The sequence below is a fragment of the Microcaecilia unicolor genome, chromosome 1, assembly GCF_901765095.1.
Source record: "Microcaecilia unicolor chromosome 1, aMicUni1.1, whole genome shotgun sequence".
Lineage (NCBI taxonomy): Eukaryota > Metazoa > Chordata > Amphibia > Gymnophiona > Siphonopidae > Microcaecilia > Microcaecilia unicolor.
In genome coordinates, this window is record NC_044031.1 from 690,792,709 (window position 1) to 690,813,808 (window position 21,100).

General features: G+C 41.2%; 1 protein-coding gene across 1 annotated transcript in view; it reads left to right on the forward strand.

Annotated features, from left to right (window-relative positions):
- VPS13C (vacuolar protein sorting 13 homolog C) overlaps positions 1–21,100 on the forward strand; it is a 992,635-nt gene that overhangs the window by 536,549 nt on the left and 434,986 nt on the right. The window contains exons 50-51 of the mRNA XM_030188422.1: positions 2,104–2,330; positions 11,152–11,244. Coding sequence (XP_030044282.1) covers positions 2,104–2,330; positions 11,152–11,244 — 320 coding nt within the window. The remainder of the gene's footprint in view (positions 1–2,103; positions 2,331–11,151; positions 11,245–21,100) is intronic.

The window sequence follows — 21,100 nt, forward strand, 5'->3', positions numbered from 1 at the left end:
CTAGTGCCTGTCTGATGGATAGGATCTGAACCAAGCAAGTACTTTTCCATTGATACCTGTTTCTTCCAATTGTTCTAGCATGATATCATGATACAGTGTCAAGAGCTACTGAGAAATCTAGTAGTACTAACACTGAGGTAAATCCCCTGTCTTGGTTTCTGTGAAGATCATCTAGTAGGGATATGAGGACCGTTTGTTCCATAACTGGGTCTGAATCCAGATTGACATTGATCCAGCCAGCTTCTCTCTTCTAGCCATTCACTGAGTTGAACACAGGACGGGGAGGCTGCTATTGCCTTCAAATTGCATCTTTAGGGAAAGCCAATGAGAAGAGATTGTGGCAGTCCAGATGAAACACATAGTTATGTGAAAAAGTATTTCTCCAAGGATAAGCAGGCCAGTTGTTTTCTGACATCTGGGTGATGTCATGTGACGGAGCCCGGTATGAATGCTGATTAGCAAGATGGTTGTAGAAATTTCTAGCAGCATCCCATCGTGCATGCGCTGGTGCCTTCCCGCCTGACCTTAAAGCTCGGGTCCCTGAGTCTTTTCTACAGAGCAGGGAGGACGCGTCTTCATATTCACCTCACAGTGGATTTTTTTCCTCTCATATTGCAGTGCCTTCCCTGGCGGGTTTTTTTTTTTCTTATTTGCAGTTCTTTTATACCTAATCATTATTTTATTTTGTTTCCTTTTAGTCTTTTTAATATATTCGACTGTTCAAAGTTTCATTTCTTTTTTGCAAGTTGGTAGGCCAGCTTAGGCCGGAGCACCGACTTCAATTTGAACGTTTCTTTATACCAGAAATGTTCACATTTGAGTTTAATTTGGCTGCTATTCTTTTTTCGATGTTTAAGACCCCCCCCCCCCCCCCCCCCGGTGGCTTCAAAAGGTGTACCCAATTTAATCGGGTGATTTCCGTGACGGATCCACACTTTTGGTGCATCGGGTCCCTTGAGCCTGGACATGAGTAACTCTTGTTCTCTCTGTGTACAAATGCAGTTGAGGACACAAAGGGTGCAGCAGGTCCAGCAAGTGCTGGGCTGCAGCTGCCTTCAGCATGGGCTGTCGCCTCTGCTGGTCCTCTGCCTCTGCTGACATCAACTTCCAGTTCCGGGGGCCGAGGACCGGCAGAACTGACAGCATATGCTTGAAGGCTGCTGCAGCCCTGCTTAGGCTATTTTTTGTTGTTCTTCTGCCACTGCTGTCTACCCGGGCAAGTGGGAGGGAGGATGGGATTTGCTGTGGCACCCCAGAGAGTTCACTGCAGCACACCAGGGTGCCATGGCGCACAGTTTGGGAAGCGCTGGTTTAAGGTATAAAGATCTGGGCTTCTGGATCTTACAAAAGGAAACTAACTGAATTCATTGGTTATTCCATCGTTTTGACACATTATCTCAGATGGTATATGCCAGTCTCTCTTTAGTGTTATAGGTCCTACGTTTTGGAATTATCTACCAATACATTTACTGCTCGAACCATCCATGTAAAATTTTAAAAGGAGCTCAATCAAAAAAATAAAAACAACTTGTCCAGATTTCAGTATCTATAAATGAAAACAATGAGGGAGCATCTAGGTGGGGAGAAGTCTGATCTAACACTTTTTATTTTTAGGTTTTGTTAATTTTATTGTATATCCTCTTAGTTTACTATTAAACATGAAAAAAAATCTTGCTTTTAATATTGTAAAGGGCTGAGATGGGACACCATTAGCAGTATCAGTTTTGAAGAACCCCTTCAATCCAGGAGAACCACTTCAATCCAGAATGATTGGACCCATGCTTTTTCCTAGACAATGATTTATTTTTGGTTAATAGGCATTTTCTGATCAAAGGATTTCAGATAATGGTAGATTTTCTAGATAAGGGGACATGGACCCATGAGTGTGTGGGTTTTTGTTTTTTTTTTTAAGTAATGGGAGGTTTTAGAAAATAAAAGTTAGTAAGTAAGGGCTCTTTGCAAAATAGAAAATATCTGAATTATATTGTCATGATAGATAATGCACATATGATGACATGCATTTTGGTTTAGCTCTTTAAACACTCTGTGTCTCTTTATGCATATACATGTAAAAACAAAATATAAACTATTTTTTGTTTACAGATTCTGAGCGACCCAAGATGAGTATGAAAGCATTCATCAAAGACCCAGAGATCGTATTTGTGGCTAATCTGACAAAATCTGATGCTCCAGCTTTGGCAGCTTCATTCCAGTGCAATTTTTCTTTATTATCCAACAACAGTTCTCAGAAAATGACTGCTATCGTGAATGAACTAAAAGTGCTAGCTTGCCCTTTTCTTCAAGAAAAAAGAGGAAAGAATGTCACTACTGTAAGGAATTTGTTACTGCAGATTTTGGATGTTGATTGGGATCTAAGAAATACTTCTCATAATTACAATATGAAACATCTATAAGAGTATAACATAGTATATTTTTAGGGGCTGATTTTCAAAAACACTTTTACAGTTAGCTGCTAAGCGGATAAATGCCAGCAAGAGGGAAATGTAGTGGCACTAACTGGATGGTGCCACTGAATATGTTTTCAGACTGCCTCCACTGTCCAGACAGTGGGCAGTTGCAGGTGGAACTTGGATGGAGCTGGAGGTTTTCCCTCCATTTAGCAGCCATATTTAGGGCCTAATATTAAGATGGGTTATTTTACTGCTAACACCAGTTATTAGTAACTAGGTCTCATGTATAAAATGGGACCTGTGCTAAAGTGGTAAATAACTCATTTTAACGGTAGCCACATTGATAACTTCCCCTCCCCCCTGAAACTGATAACCAAATAGCTAACTAGATAAAGTTAGCACAGCAAGAAGCAGCAGCTGCTAACTAGATAACATTTCCAGGTCATCACTGAAAAAGGATATTCATTACCATCTGGAGTTTTCCTTAAATACTGACTGCTTCAGTTGAATATGGACCCCTTAGTTATGAACAGGATGAAAAACTCATCATAGCTTTCACCTATATATGGGTCTAATGAATATCTTGTGGTCATATATTTTTACGATTTTAATAAAGAAAATTAACATGTTGTATTAAAGAAACATAGGCATAGATCAGGTATATTCCAAAATAGTGTGCATAGTTTTTTCTAACGCACATGGTCTGCCCATGGCTGTGTCCCTTTTTCCGCTGCATGCATTAGAATTTACACGCACCATGTTATAGAATATGCCTTGAAAATTGTGTGTGTAAATTCTAATTGAAGCCAATTAGTGGTGCTAATTGGTTAAGTACCAATTATCGGTGCTGATTGTCATGTTAAGTTGTGCATGCAATTTGGCCATGCAGCTAAATTAGCATGCACAACTTAAGGTGCCATTTATAAAACTTGGGGGAAGATGTCCAGAATGACAGGCCCATATTAGTGTAGCATCATAGCTTTGGTTTTTTTATTTTTTTTATTTTAACAATGCCTTTATTAATTCAGGAACATCACAGAAATTAAGTTGTATATAGGAGCAACAAATACATGAGGGTACTGTTTATATAATTTAAAATACTTACCATGAAATGTTTTAACAATGAAAATAATAGCCAGAAACGCCATTAAAACAAGGAGTAGGAAATGTAAATAAATGATATAATGGGATCATATTGAAAGTTGCTCGGCATTGAATATCTGGGGTTTCAGCCCACAGCTGTAAGCAGCTTAAAAACCACTGACTGCCACCAGCTGAATATCCTAATATTTTCTAAACTTATCAATTAGAGAGGTAGTTATGGATCTAGGAAGATTAAGAAACTGTAAATTCTTCCTCCCTAAATAAGATTGACTTAGACTTATTTATTTATTTGTTGCATTTGTATCCCACGTTTTCCCACCTATTTCCAGCCTCAATGTGGCTTACATAGTGCCGTAATGGCGATCGCCATTTCCGGATTAAGAAGTACAGAGTGGTATTGTGTTAGAGTTCATAGGTGACAGAGTAAATTAAGCAGTCAAGTATAAAGAGTTCAGTTTTGGCCAATTGTGGATCGCCTTGCCGTGAACTGTTCGAACCACTCTGGGCCATCTCTGCATCTGGATTTCCACCGTCCATCTTAGTCTCTCTTCCCTTTGCCTTTTCCTTCTTACCCTGTTCCCCCCCCCTATCCAATGTAATTGTAATTGATTAATCTGTACATTGTAAGCCACTTTGAGTCTGCTTTATGTGGAAAAAAGTGGGGTATAAATGTTCATAAATAAATAAGTTTCGTTGTCTGGTGTTTAGGGTTGGTCATTGTGGTATGCCTTTTTGAACAGATAGGTTTTTAGTGATTTCCGGAAGTTTGTTAGATCGTGCATTGTTTTCATGATGTTTGGTAGTGCATTCCATAGTTGCGTGCTTATATAGGAGAAGCTGGATGCATATGTTGATTTATATTTTAGACCTTTGCAGCTAGGGTAGTGGAGATTCAGGTATGTGCGTGTTGACGTTTTTGTGTTCCTGGTTGGTAAGTCTATAAGGTCTGTCATGTAGACTGGGGCCTCGCCGTGAATTATTTTGTGAACCAGGGTGCATATTTTGAACGCAATGCGTTCTTTAAATGGGAGCCAGTGTAGTTTTTCTCTTAGTGGTCTGGCGCTTTCGTATTTGGTTTTTCCGAATATGAGTCTGGCTGTGGTGTTTTGGGCAGTTTGGAGTTTCTTAATGATTTGTTCTTTGCATGGATTGCAGTAATCTAGGTGGCTTAGCACCATTGATTGCACCAGGCTGTGGAATATTTCCCTTGGGAAGAAAGGTTTTACTCTTTTGAGTTTCCACATTGAGTGGAACATTTTCTTTGTTGTATTTTTTGTTTGGTTTTCTAGTGTGAGATTTCGGTCGATTGTAACTCTGAGAATTTTCAGACTATTTCAGAAATAGGAAGGGTGTAGTCTGGGGTGTTTATAGTGGTGGGTTTGTTCGTGTTATATTGTGATGCGAGGATGAGACGTGTTTTTTCTGCGTTGTTTTAATTGAAACGCATCTGCCCAAGAATTCATGATGTGGAGGCTGTGTTTGATTTTGTTTGTGATTTCTGTTAGATCATGTTTAAACGGGATGTAGATCATGACATCGTCTGCGTAGATGTGAGGGTTAAGGCCTTGGTTGGATAAGGATTTGGCTAGTGGGGTCATCATTAGGTTGAACAGGGTTGGTGATAGCGGTGATCCTCGGGGTACTCCACATTCTGGTTTCCATGGTGATTGTGTTCGAATTTGATATCACTTAGTATGTTCTTGCGGTTAGGAAGCCATTGATCCAATTAAGTACGCTTCCACTGATCCCGAAGTATTCTAGGATATTTAGTAGTATTTTATGGTCTACCATGTCGAGCGCGCTAGACATGTCGAATTGTATGAGAAGTACACTATTACCAGTTGCGATTTCTTGTTTGAATTTGGTTAGGAGAGTGATAAATACTGTTTCGGTGCTGTGGTTGGATCTTTTATTTATTTATTTATTATTTATTTGTTGCATTTGTATCCCACAATTTCCCACCTTTTTGCAGGCTCAATGTGGCTTACAATACAATGTGGCGAAGGAGGTAGAACGAGAGGATATGAAATGAGATTGAAGGGGGGCAGACTCAAAAAAAAATGTCAGGAAGTATTTTTTCACAGAGAGAGTAGTGGATGCTTGGAATGCCCTCCCGCAGGAGGTGGTGGAAATGAAAACGGTAACAGAATTCAAACATGCGTGGTACAAACATAAAGGAATCCTGTTCAGAAGGAATGGATCCTAAGGAGCTTAGCCGAGATTGGGTGGCAGAGCCGGTGGCGGGAGGCGGGGATAGTGCTGGGCAGACTTACACGGTCTGTGCCAGAGCCGGTGGTGGGAGGAGGGGCTGGTGGTTGGGAGGCAGGGATAGTGCTGGGCAGACTTACACGGTCTGTGCCCTGAAAAGGACAGGTACAAATCAAGGTAAGGTATACACAAAAAGTAGCACATACGAGTTTATCTTGTTGGGCAGACTGGATGGACCATGCAGGTCTTTTTCTGCCGTCATCTACTATGTTACTATGAGGCATATTTTCAAAGCACTTTGGGAGGCTAAGTTCCATAGGTTTCTATGGAACTTTGGGAGGCTAAGTGCTTTGAAAATGAGCCTCTATGTATCATGAATAGTGGAAATGAGAAGAGAATAAACAATTGGTATTACAGAAGGATTTTGGGTTACATGATGATAACGCATAGTAGTGAAATAGCAAGAAAGCATGATTGTGATTTATGTAATATTGAGAATTTGTTTAGGTAGTCGGTGAGTTGCTTGGTTACCATACTTTCCATTAGTTTGACTGCCAGAGGGATGGATGCAACCGAGCGGTAGTTTGTTGTTTGCTTTTTTTCTTTGAGTCTTTAGGTATTGGGGTGAGTAATATGTTTCCTTTATCATTAGGGAAGACTCTGTGTTGTAGCATGTAGTTTAGATTAGGTTTAGATTAAAACTTTCAACTTCTTTTTTTTTTTTTTTTTTAGCATAAGGTTGTTGTTAATAAGAGTACTGTCTTGCTTGCAAGGTCAAGAGATTAATCTCATCCCCTGACAAGAGAAGCACATGATATTCAAGTAAAATATATTTTTTACTTTTCACTTTATCAACAATTTTTATTGGAAATTCAGTATAAGAGGATCACTGATTTGCTGGCAAGGACATATATGGGATTGGCTAGATACAACATGGGTTACAGAAGATGTTTGTGTCAAGCTTGCAAAACTGAAAGTTGTAGTCCTGGGCTGGATAGGATGCATCCTAGGATATTAAGGAAGCTCAAAGAGTTCTGATAGGTCTGCTGAAGGACCTGTTTAAAACATTTTTTAATAGGACTGGGAAAAGGTAGATGTGGTCTTTTCATACAAGTGGTAATAGGGGTTGCAGACTATCAATGGATAGGGGCCTAGCTGCAACATAGTCCAGTCAGTTGCAAGATCTGAGATTTTACTAGTGGCAGGTTTGGTTGATTTCTTTGATTGGGGAGACTAGAGAATTAGATTAAGTTTGGGCTGAGGTGGTAGCTTATATAAAGTTAGCAAAGCATTAGATATAGTCATAAATAAGGATCATTAATAAACTGAGCAGTCTGCTTATGGGTTTAGAATGGTAAACTGAATTAGAAACTGATGGCTAAGGTCACTCATGTTAGTGCTGTGTTATTTTACAGCTGGCCCCTTTCATTCAATGAGACCTATTTATGCAACTTAAATGACATTACCAGTATACCTGAATGTAACTCACCTTGAGCTACTACTGAAAAAGGTGTGAGCAAAATCCAAATAAATAAATTAGCAACTCTAGCTCTGATTAAACAGAATTGTGGCAATGGGATTTTAATTTGTGGAGAGAAAATTGATAGTGGAGTGCATCACAATTTGGTCCTGGGTTTTTTTTCTGTGCAATATTTTTGTAAACAATATTATGAGGGTGAGAAGGAAAGGCTTTGCATTTTTGTGAGTAATGCTAAGATCTACAATACAGTGAGAACCTTTGAAGTAGACAGAATAAAGGGTGATCTAAAAAAAGCTTGACAAATTCATGAGTGCTTGACAATTAATATTCCGTGGAAAGAAATTCAGAGTTGTGCATTTAGGGGGTAATTCTATAAGAGATACATAGTAGTAGTAGGTGGAAAGAAGGCAGATAAATGGGAGGTATTTTGGTGTGTAAATGACTTCTTCTAGGATGCCAACTAGCAGAATAGTGCATGCATGATTGATGGTGTGCATGTGGGCAGGACACATTTGTTTGTGCATAAGTTATATGATTAATTTATTCAAATTATAACTGGCATTTATACTGGCTATAGGGCTGGTATACGTTCTGGTATAAGTGCTTACACCTTAAACATGTTTTTTCAGCTACTTGGCTAGTATTCTATACAAGTCAACTGTATTTAAAGTTGCATCAGAAGGTGATTTCTCATAACTTAAATCTGATCAGATACACAACAGATCTCTCAAAATATTCTAAAACTGTGTTATAACAAACTAAAATTGTTTTTGTGTCATGTTAGTAAGGCCTTCAATATGATTTCCAAGCATGATCAGAATCTGTGAAAGTACTGCCTCTACTACCTCAACTGGCAGACTACTTTAGACCTTACATGTTCTATGGTTCTTACAAGACTAACATTAGATCCAACTCTAAGGTCTTCGCCCATGTCTGTTAGCAAGTTTTATAATCCACACAGCTACCAATACTAATGAAGCCATTATCCAAAACGTTGATTTCTCCCTATGCGTGCTGATAGGTTTTAATGCAAGTTACCCCAGTGTTTTTTGGGAAGCCTACTATTGCTATTAGTGTTATAATTACCATTTAATACAGGTTGTACGTAGAGAATTGTTCAGTGAAAAGTAAGTTATTATCCTAGAATAATTTTATTAAGGCAACCACAGCCTCAAACTCCTCCCACTGTTCTGTGAAAGCACACTCGGATTAAACAGAATGCAATTTCATTGGGAAAATAAAGGCTGCAGTTTTATTGTAAATGCCCTAACAAGGGAGTCTAACCTAGTACCTGAGCCTATATAAATTCTCTACCAGAAAACATTTGTAGGACCATAATTAGGAGTAATCAGCCAATGGTTTCTGGATGACCCACTGCTGCCAAGCAAGATCACTATGTTTTCCAGGCCCACCCTGTAACATATAGTAACATAGTAAATGACGGTAGATAAAGACCTGAACAGTCCATCCAGTCTGCCCAACAAGATAAACTCATTTTATATGGTATGTGATACTTTATAGGTATACCCGAGTTTGATTTGTCCTTGCCATTCTCAGGGCACAGACCGTAGAAGTCTGCCCAGCACTGGTTTTGTTTCCCAATTACCAGCGTCGCCACCTAATCTCAGCTAAGATTCTGCGGATCCATTCCTTCAAAACAGGATTCCTTTGTGTTTATCCCGCGCATGTTTGAATTCCATTACTGTTTTCATCTCCACCACCTTCCGCAGGAGGGCATTCCACATATCCACCACCCTGTCCGTGAAAAAATACTTCCTGACATTACTCCTGAGTCTGCTCCCCTTCAACCTCAATTCATGTCCTCTAGTTCTACCGCCTTCCAGTCTCCGGAAAAGGTTTGTTTGCAGATTAAACCCTGTGTAATCAAGGGTGAAAGATCTAGCACCTCTCTTGGGCTTCATAGCTCAGTGCCAAGGCATGCAACCTAGGGTTTTGCACACATAGCCTATAGTCTCCCCATTTCATCCCTCACCTTTGGTACCTACCCAAACTATGACAAATACATTAAATGTTCATAACACAATAAATAATGTTAAAAGTATAATTGATGTACAGCTTGCAGGGTGTCTCTTACTAACATCTATTATAATAAAACTCACCTCCAATTCTGAAGCTCACTGAAGCTCACAGTGTGGCAGGGAAACAGTGAAGCCCTGTAGTGTTGTAGCCTGTCAGCACCACTCACTCTCACTCATACACCCGCCCTCAGTCACGCCCCTTCCGGACATAATTCGCGACCCCAACGTTCCAATGAAGCCACTCCAGCTCCATTGACTTCCGTGAAGTGTTCGTGGTGGTGAAGCCTCTCGCCTGAGCATCTGTCCATCTCTGTCAGTCACGCCCTCGCGTCCAACGTCATTACGTCCACAGAGCAACGATTACGTCGACGGCGGAGCTACAACGATAAAACAATGAAACGGGACAGCAATGGAGCAGTAAGGTGACACGTCACCTCCTCTCTCCACCCCCCCACTCAACGACGCACCGTCCCCTCTCCACCCGCCGCCGTCGCCGCTTCCCCTCTACAGCCACCCACGAGATCGACGCTTCTCCTCTCCACCCCCCCCATGTCGCCTCTTCCATTCTCCACGCCCCTCCCCACTTCCATGCTTCCCCCTCCCTCCGCCTGCGAGGTCGCTGCTTCCCCTCTGCACCCCCCCCCCCCCAAGGTCGCCTCTTTCAAATTCCATCCCCCCCCCCGTTCCCCGCTTCCCCTCTCAAACCCACCCCCGAGGTCGCCGCTTCCCATCTCTACCCTCCCCCCTCGAGGATCGCTGCTTATCAGCAAAACAACAACAAAAAAACCCACACGCTGCCTTCAGCCCTTGCCTATCGGTTCACAACTTCCTCTTGCTGCTATGGGGACAGAAACAGGAGACAGCAGCTGCAGCAGCACAGCAGACAATCAATGCCTGAATGCTGCTGCTGCATGCACTGCCAGCACATAACACAGAGGAAAGAGGGGGGCAAGGGGGAGGGTGGGCTGCTGAGTGCGGTGGTGAAGGGAGGGGGACGAGGAGGCGCACAGAAGTGAAAGGGGAATGCAACCCCTCCTTGAAACACTCACACATACACACAAACAGACACACACACTTTCAAACACATACAATCACTCTGAGGGGGGGAGGGTGGCCTGCAACTTGCACGGTAAAGGGGCCGCTGACAGCAGGGGGAACAAGAGGCCATCGTAGGGGGACCGCAGGCTGCACGGGGCAGGGGAAACACAGATTCCCCAGGTTGCCTTCCTTGTTTACAATGCTCTACATTGTCTTACGTCCACTACACTCTACAAACAGAGGGGAGGGAGGACCACATCCAACTCGCAGCGGACACAGGGAGAGACTGGCGGAGGGGGGGAACCTTGCTAGCGCCCGTTTCATTTCATACTGAAACGGGCCTTTTTTACTAGTGAATATATAAAGGATGGGAGGGAGAGGGCATGTTGCTCCTCAGTCTGAGAACTGGAAAAGAGGACTGGGCCACTATCTGCATCCCTTTTAAATTTACTCCCACCTCCCTATGGTGATCTTCTGCCAGAGTGACTTGGCATGTGTCATGTTGGCATTTACTAATGCATGCCAGAGTCTGCACTGCCTGTTTTCTGTTCTCCCTCTTCTCCTCTCCTATCCCATAGCGTTGAGAGAAGAGACTTAAGGCACTGAAGGGGTAAGTACGGGTAGATTCCTAGTTACCAGCAGTGTCTGCACTGGCTGTGCCCCCCTTTAATGTGCTTATTAATAGTTGTCCCTGAAAATTTTGCATGTTCCATTACAGTTTCTGTAGCATCTGCAGGAATTGGTAAATTGATCTCTGATTATTTTGATAATACTGTGATCGCTTGGTTTATTTAGTGCTTTTAGACAGGAGCAGTGCTGTACAGATGATAGTTTTCGGTAGAACTTCTTAAATCTGTTTTCCATTCTTTAGGTATTACAGCCTTGCTCTTTATTGCTAGAAAGGATGATACCTTTTTCAGGAGAACAAAATGTAACACTGATGGTTGAAGACATTATTATAAAGGTATGTACATCCTCCCCCCCCCCCCCCCCCCCACCATGTTTCTTATGTTAGCATACATGTTTTTTTTTGTTTGGGGTTTTTTTGCAAATCAACTTCAGTATATAAAAGAAAACTTCAATGCGGTATCTGCCGAATGCATGGAGAAAACATAAATACAGCATTCATATTCATACAGATTACATTAGCATAAATTAACGCTGTTCTCTGAGGAGCCCTTTTGCTAAGGCACATAAGCGCCTACGTGCATCCAATGCATGTCGAATTAGAACTACAGCCCGGCTATCGCATGCCCTGAGTGGTAATTCCATTTTTGACGTGTCCAAAATACGCGGTAGAAACTATTTTCTACCACATGACGCTTACCCGGAGGTAATCGGCAGTTTATGCGTGCTGATGATTAACACGTGAGACCTTACCGCTAAGTCAGTGAGTAGCAGAAAAGTCTCAGGCCAACAATGGATGCGCACTGGTTTTAATTTTGTTGTATGTACGTTTTTGGCCACAAAAAAGGCCTTTTTTTTCCAGGTGTGCTGAAAAATGGACCTGTGCGCATCCAAAACACTTGTCTACACCAGCGCAGACCATTTTTCAGTGTGCCTTATTAAAGGGCCCCTTAATTAATGTAAGATAGTATAATAGTTTATTACTAGTAATTGTTTTTGTCCCAACTTGAATCCTTTTTGAGACTGAATGGCTCCCTAAGTTTTTACATTCTTCCTAAATTTTACATTTTTCTTAGACTTCCAAAGTAAAGATTTTCTGTAAGTACTTTTTCTAGTATGTTGTTTCATGCATTTCTCCAACATTCAGCATTTCTTGACAGCCACACTGATGAAGCAGTGACGTACAATGAAAGGGCCTGCTGTCCTGAATCAAATTTCCATTGGGAATATTTTGATTTACTAAAGGAAAGTTATATTCTAGCTGAATTTGATTGCTGAATCAAACTGAATTTGTTTTATCAGACTGTATCATTGCTGGCCACACCTAGAGAAATTTTTTTGATACAGCATTTGGCTGAGTCACTGGGACTTATAGTCTCATCCACCCTCCCCATGGTTTTCCAGTCATATATAGACAAACCCCAAGGAATCCTAATACACCCTGTTACAATGTCCAGGGGTACAAAATACAACCTGTTCTGTATGCCCTAGAGGGGAGAAATATTACCTATGAAGCACAGTTATGATTTTTAAATCTGTGGATGAATAAGAAATCATCAACAATCTCAGGATTCAGTCTAGCTCTCCTGTCTTCCACAGTTCTTTCTGCAATACAAGATGTCTTCTTTGAAGATGTGCTGGTAGCAGGATGTATAGGATTTCCCATGCAAATTTTGCTAATTGTGGACAGCATGCTTGTTTTTCCAAAAAAATAAAGATATTGTTGTCTGCATCACTCAAACATAAATAACAGTCCAGTTCATTAACAGGTTTCAAAGAAGAAAATGATATGGGGACAAAGTTTGTCCCCGTCTCCATCCCCGCGGTTACTGTGGGTTCTGGTCCCTGTGTCATTCTCTATGTGGCAGGCTTGGTGATGAAGTATCACATGGTGAACTGGTTTAGTGATGGTGTCCTTCACTGGTATTTCTAACAAATGATAGATGAGGTATCCTGGCAACCTGGATCTTGGGGCCATGAATTGGAGAGGTACTCTGAGAATTTTTATTTTGAATTTCCTTGGCAATATATTAGGCGCATTAAAAAAAAAAGAGGAGAAAAAGGTTAACAGGCTAGGACTGGCTAGGCTGCACCACAGATCTTTGGAGTGCTACATCTGGTTGTCCTGGGTCCCTCTCCTCGCTGCCCTGGTTTCAGAAAGACTACTTCAGGTATTTTTGCCACTTGTGCCTTATACTCCTACACTTGGAGGGGGGGGGGCACCTTGAGTGATGACCAGGAACAACAGATCTGCCAAAGTCATATTTGTTGGAGTCCAAGAGAGGTCTAGGTGATGACAGCAGCAGAGTTTGGAATCTCCGGGTGTTGGAGGAGGGGGAGTCATAGAGCAGCATGGAAGATCTGTGTACGTAAAGTGAGTCCCGCTAGGCACAGGCCATCAGAAACCATTTCTACAATAACACGTAGCAATCTTCCCTTCCTGTGTGTGTCTATCTTTCTCTGCCTCAGAAACCTCCCTTGAAACTCCACTGTCAATAAACAGCAGAGAGAACCAGCTAATTTGTTAAGCATGTTCCATTCCATTCTAGTGCTTACATCCCGCTTTTATCCATAGGAATCAGAACAGGTCACATTACCAAGAAAGGGATAATAATCAAAATAAAAAGTTAACTATTTTTCTTCACCATAATATTTATCAAAGAACTAAGTCTTCAATAATTTCCTAAATGACACGTAATTAGACCCTCTTCGAATAAGCAAAGGTAACGGAGTTCCAGATTTTAGTGAAGATTTTAATACATGATTAAACTGGCTACACTACACTGCTTCTTCCCTTAAGATTTCTAACTGCTACATGTGTACAAGACCTCGTCCTACACCTGAATTATTTTCCTTTCTTTCAATTTGAGACAACATTATAATACTTGTTTGTGTATGCTATCGTCTTTTACTTCTGAACATCCACTTTCCACTTCATGCAAGTCTATTCACTCTTTAAATCCTCCTTTGGCTTTCTCATGAAATTGTTTCAATGAAACACCTTTAAATGTTGAAAAGCCTAAGCACAAAGTTGTGCAAAAACGTGAAGACAATCTAAATAAAGGAATTGATAAAAGCTGAACTATAGAAAATGGATAAACACCATGTAAAGCTTTAAAAACAACAACCATAACCAAAGTGGATATTAATGCAGATACCAAATCAAATACATAAATAATCATATAAAGAAAGGAAAAAGGCCTCAGACGTCCGTGGTAATACAGCACCCTACGGGGACTGAGTGCTTAATTAGAGCTATACTCACTAGACCCCAATCTATCATTGACCATAAAAGCCCTTTAGAACAACATAAACTTTGCCTGTGATTAATTGAACAGATTCTTAACAACATTCTGTATAGCATGCATCGCACTTATCTTTACCTGACGGTACCCGTTTCACCCTCAGGCTTCATCAGGAATGCAGTGCTTTAACTCACTTCCGCCATCTTGTTTCCCTGCAAAACAAGCCAGTTTAAATTCAAATCTAGTGCCTACTGGCAGCCAGTGCAGTCCTTTCAGTAAAAATGTTGCTGAGTCAAATTTATTTGTTCTGTAAGTCAACTTAGCTGCCAATTTCTGCATCAGCTTTAATCTATACAGCAACCAAGTATGTATCCCTACATATAAAGTACTACAATAATCAATGTGGGACAAAACTATCATCTGAACCAAAACCTTAACATTTTCTGGGAAGTAAAGGGATCTTATAGCTCTCAGTTGACATATCTTGAAATAAATTTTCTTACTCAAACTATTTGATTTTCCATTGTCAACTGAGAGTTAAATACAACTCCTGAAACTCTTCCAGTGGTGTCAAAATTCAAATAGTTCCAGTGACATCCAACATTGTGGGACTAAAATGTAACAATTTGGTTTTGGAAGTATTCAACTTCAATAGGTTATGCGTTCCCGGCATTGGGTCTTTTCAAAGCAATCTATAATTGTATTACAACCTTGCTCATAACCTAGCTCCAAAGGTACCAGTATAAAAATATCATCTGCATAAGTTGACACACAATATAATGTGGACTTCAGAAAAAGCACTTGATGTACTCATAAAAAATTAAATAAAATTGGCAACAATGGTTACCCCTGTGGGAGCGCCATCATTTGGTGTCCAATAATTTGATAAAACTCCTTTCTTCTTTATACTGCATCTTCTGTTTGATTAATAAAACCTCTAAACCAAACAGCTCCAAGATCACACAATCTGTCTAGCAATAAAATATGATCTACTGTTTCAAAAGCCCCTGATACATCAAACTGCAAAAGCATGAATGACACATTTCGGCTCATCAATGATTTTATTTTAGAAACCAATGTTACTAATAGGTTCTCTGTGCTGTGCATTGATCTATACCCATGTTGGGAACTATGTAAACATTGAAAGAATTCCAAATAATTTGTGGTTTGGACTGCTACTGAATATTCAATAATTTTTGTCAGCCAAGGAATACTGGCTACTAGATGGAAATTAGAACCTGTGACACATCTTCACCTTCTGATTTGGGTATAGGTGTTAAAATTATATCACCCAAATTCTGAGGAAAGTTCTTCTCTACTAAGGACACATTTCACAAAGATGGTGATCCAACTAGTTAATTCAGTAGAAACATATTCAACAAATAGGATGGACATCTATCCATTAAACACGATTTTTTCTCTAAACCTTTGGTTTTGTAAAGACCTCATCTTCCTGCACTTTTAAAATTTAGCCCATATACTGTCTTGAGGTATTTGTTCTTCATGGTTCATCTCAACATCTGTGACCATATTTAGAGATTCCTAACTCACAACTCAGTAAAGATGATTTAATTTTCCCTACTTTTTCTATAAAAATAGCTCAACAGCTCTTTAGCAGAAGGATGCTGCAATTCCGTAACTTCAGTAACAAGCAAGGAGTTTTCAGATGATTAAAAATTTTTAAAATCATTTTCACATTAAAACTTCCCTCCCCAATTAATGTTTTGTAATACTGTTTTTTAGCATTTGATGTTGCCAGTTAGTAAGATTTAATCATGTTCTACCAAGAATTTTTCTTTTGTGAATCCTGAGATTTCCTCCAAGCCCTTTCTAGTTTGCGACAAAATCTTTTCAATTCTCTTAGTGAATCTGTAAAACAAGGTGACCTTGATAATCTTTTATTGCTTATTAGTACTTTCCTCTGGAAATTGGTTCATTGCATCTCTAATTGTTGTATTCCATGCATTAAGCATTACTTCCATTGTCTCTACACTAGATTCCAAATCTCCTGGACCAGATGGTATTCATCCCAGAGTACTGATAGAATTGAAAAATGAACTGGCGGAACTATTGTTAGTAATATGTAATTTATGTTTAAAATCAAGTGTGGTACCAGAAGATTGGAGAAGTAGTCCATGTAACACCAGTATTTTAAAAAGGTTCCAGAGGGGATCTGGGAAATTATAGACAGGTGAGCCTGACGTTGGTGCCGGGCAAAATGGTAGAGACTATTATAAAGTACAAAATTACAGAGTATATTCAGAAGCAATGAGACAAACCCAACATGGTTTTAGTGAAGGGAAATCTTGCCTCACCAATCTATTACATTTCTTTGAAGGGGTGAACAAATATGTGGATAAAGGCGAGCCAGTTGATATTTTCACAAGTACCTCATGAAAGACTCTAGAAGAAATTGGAGAGTCATGGGATAGGAAGTAGTGTCCTATTGTGGATTAAAAACTGGTTAAAAGATAGAAAACATAGTAGGGTTAAATGGTCAGTATTCTCAATGGAGACTGGTAGGTAGTGGGGTTCCCCAGGGGTCTGTGCTGGGACCATTGCTTTTTAACAAATTTGTATATGATCTAGAGATTGGAGTAACTAGTGAGGTAATTAAATTTGCTGACGAGACAAAGTTATTCAAAGTTGTTAAATCGCAAGAGGATTGTGAAAAATTACAAGAGGACCTTACGAGACTGGGAGGCTGGGCATCTAAATGGCGGATAACGTTTAATGTAAGCAAGTGCAAAGTGATGCATGTGGGAAAGAGGAACCTGAACTATAGCTATGTAATGCAAGATTCCACGTTAGGAGTCACTGACCAAGAAAGGGATCTTGGCGTCATTGTTGATGATACGTTGAAGCCCTCTGCTCAGTGTGCTGTGGTGGCTAAGAAAGAAAATAGAATGTTAGATATTTTTAGGAAAGGAATGGAGGACAAAAGTGAGGACATTTATAATGCCTTTGTATCGCTCCATGGTGCGACCGCAACTCAAATATTCTGTTCAATTCTGGTCACCACATCTCAAAAAAGATATAGTGGAATTAGAAAAGGTACAGAGAAGAGAGACAAAAATTATAAAGAGGATGGGACAACTTCCCTTTGAGGAAAGCTGAAGCATCTAGGACTTTTCAGCTTGGAGAAAAGACGGCTGAGGGGAGATATGATAGAGGTCTATAAAATGACGAGTGGAGTGGAATGGGTAGACGTGAATCGTTTGTTTTCGCTTTCCAAAAATAGTAGGACTAGGGGACATGTGATGAAAGTAGTAAATTTAATATGAATTGGAGAAAATATTTCTTCACTTAATGTGTAATTAAACTCTGGAATTTGTTGCCAGAGAATGTGGTAAAGATGGTTTAAAAAAGGCCTGGATGGTTTCCTAAAGGAAAAGTCTATAGACCATTATTAAATTGACTTGGGTAAAATCCACTGCTATTTCTGGGATAAGCAGCATAAAATGTATTGAACGTTTTTGGGATCTTGCCAGGTATTTGTGACTTGGATTGGCCACTGTTGGAAACAGGATGCTGGGTTTGATTGGTCTTTGGTCTGTCCCAGTGTGGCAATACATATGTGCTTAAATTTATTGGTCTCAATTCTCCTCCTAGGACTTAGGAATATAAGAATGAAAAGGGCCTTTATCAATATCTAACCTCTCACGAAGGGAACAATTAGAGGCTGTACAAAGATGAGCTTACTTCCTACATGGAGGTAAGCACTAATTGAACTGAGTTGAACCCTTACAGAGTTGGTTTTGAAGTCAGACTTGGAGAGATGCATGAGGTAGTCAAGCAGTTTTTGTGTATGAGCAGACCAAGTACCGTGGGTGTGAAGCCTGTCTACATGAACTCCCCATTCCAAGTTGGAAGTATCTGTTGTTAACACCTTCTGAGGAGGTGGAATTTACAGTGGTAGTTCCATAGTTAAATTTGACTGAATTGTCCACCAGAGAAGGGCATGAGTCAATCCTGGAGGAATCTGGATGACATCTGTTAGATACCTGGCCGCCTGAGACAACAGGGAAGCTAGGGTCTACTGGGTCTCTTTCAAATGGAGACATGTCACAGGAGTGACGTATACTGTGAGGCCATGTGGTCCATTAATCTCAACATTTGCCGAGTTATGACTAGCTTTTCTGCTTCAGACCTGCGAGACGAGTGTTACCAAGGCCTCTGCTCTCGCTTGGGGAAGAAAAGCCTGAGTCTGCAATGTATTGAGTAAAGCTCCTATGTACTCCAATCACTGAACCAGGAGGAGTTTGGATTTGGGGTAGTTGATCACAATACAATAAAACTTTATATTCTGCTATCTTCCCACAAAGGATCAATGTGTATTATGAACTCGAGTATCTCCAATACCAAACTAGTTAGGTGCACTGACTGTTGCTGCCAGCTGTGATGTGCTCTTGACCAGCCAATTGTCCAGATAGGGAAACACATATACTTCCAGACTGTGCAAACACACTGCAACTACTGCTGTTCACTTGGTGAATACCCTGTGAGCTGTTGTGAGGCCAAAAGTACCAGAATGCAGTAGTGTTTTCATATTTGGAATCTGAGATACTTTCTGTGACTGGGAAGTATTGAAATGCAGTTATAGGCATCCTTTAAATATAGAAAGCATAGTTAATCCTTTTCCTGAATCATGGGAAGAAGGGTACTCAAGGAAATCATCTTGAACTTTTCTTTGACAAGGAATTTGTTCAGGGCCCTTAGTTCTAGGATGGGCACAAGGAAGTGCCTGGAATAAAATCCCTTCCTTTTTTCCTTTGGTGGCATGAATTCAGCCACATTATCCTGTAGAAGGGTAGAGATTTCCTCTACATGTACCTGCTTGTGCCAAGAGCTGATGAATGATGTTCTCTGTGGGCAATTTGGTGGTCTTTGGCACCTATGCAAGGTGTAACTGAGACAGACTATTTGAAGAACCCACTGGTCAGAGATTGCAAAGGGCCATCTTTGCTGGAAAAAATTCAGCCTCCCACCCTACCAATAGGCAATTCATGATGTTTACTTGGACTGTAACTATGCTCTTCTGGAGCTGATCAAACATTTGTCCCTTGCTTTTACTGGGGAGCCTGCTGGGACTTGATAGGTGAGGCTGAGAACACTAGACCTAGGGCTGCTGGGCGAAGCGAGAAGGTGGCAGAAACCTTTGCCTTTGAGAGTAGTAGGGTCCCTTCCTAGGCCCACTTAAAAACCTCCTAGAAGTGGAGGCTGCAGCTGGAGGTTGCCGAGACAGGGACTGGATGGTATTCATATGTTACTTTGAGGTCAGCGACCTCTTCCACATTGTCCTCCCAAAAGATTGACTTCTAAGCAAGGTATGTCTGCCAACCTTTCCTGAACCACTGGTTCTAGGTCAGAAACATACATATGTGAGTCTGCACATCCCCACACCTATGGCGGAGACTCTGGATGCAGTATCAAAAGAATCATAAGCACTCCTGCCCAGATGCTTTCTACATTCCAGCTGCATACTGGCCAACTAGCAAAGTTCTTTCTTTGGCCTTCTATCGGATGCAGACTAAAGCCTATAGACTCTCCTCCCAACTTTTTGTTTCTTCTGACCCAAACTGGATAGGGGTAACTACTGGCAAATGCACAATTTCTAATTGGCTAGCAGATTGCATTTCATTCTCTTTTGTCCAGGCTAGGCTAAATCTAGAGGGTCATGTCAAGACTCATACTGCCAGAACCATGTTGACCTCTGTAGCCCATAGAGGTGATGTGCAAAGCTACAACGTGGTCTTCTGTCCACACATTCACATGTCATTACAGCCTTGAGCAGGATACCCAATGTGATGGCCAATTCGGTCAGGCAGTCCTGAAGAATTTGTTTGGTGTCTAGAATCCAACTCCACCTCCTAGTCCAGGTTAAATTAATTTGATTCCTTGACATTTTGAGTCCCTATTGTTCTAGCATCATTGTTTTCGGCGAGTCTGGTAGCTAGAGATTCCCAGATGTGAGAATATGAAAGGCCTGCTTGTTCTCAGAGAAAGTGCAGGTGTTCTCAGAGGGCAGCATGCCATGTATTTTCACATACCATCCCACCTCCCCTTGGAGTTCTATTCTTTAGCTATACTACATGACTGAGGAGGGACCCACACGCATACATCGGGTGGGAAGGCACCGGTGCCTGCATGGTGGGACAGTGCTAGAAATTTCTACAATCATCTTGCTAGTCAGGGTCCGCACTGGGCTCTTTTAGATGACATTGCCCATCTGTGAGAATACTTGGCTCGCTGTCCTCAGGGAACACTGGCTATGGGTGAGTAACTTCACATTACTAGTTCTTTAATAGGTATATGTTTTTATATACATTTTTTTCAGAACTTATGCATATTTTAAGCCCCTGACACAGGCTTCACAAAAACATGGCTAAGTTGAGTTTTATTGTTTGGATATTCTCTTAATTGTTTGGCTGTATTGCTTTTAATTTTATATATATATATATATATATATATATATATATATATATATATACTAGCCGTTAAGCCCATTAAAATGGGCGAGATTTGTGTTTTGCTAAATGTAATAATTCTCACCTCCATCCATCCATGTCCAGCAAACCTCCTCTCTCCCGTGCCATCCCCCCATATCCAGCAAACCTCCTCTCTCCCGTGCCATCCCCCCATATCCAGCAACCCTCCTCTCTCCCCTGCCCTCCCCTCCCCTCCATCGATCCATGTCCAACAACCCTGCTCTCTCCCCTGCCCTCCCCCCCATATCCAGCAGCCCTCCTGTCTCCTCTGGCCTCACCCCGTCCACCGACCCTCCTCTCCCCCCTGCCCTCCCCCCATATCCAGCAACCCTCCTCTTTGCCTTGGCCTCCCCCACTGCTCTCTCCCCTGCCCTTCCCCCATGTCCAGCAACCCTCCTCTCTCCCCCCTGCCCTCCCCCCATGTCCAGCTACCCTCCTCGCCGCCGCTCCCTCTCCCCTC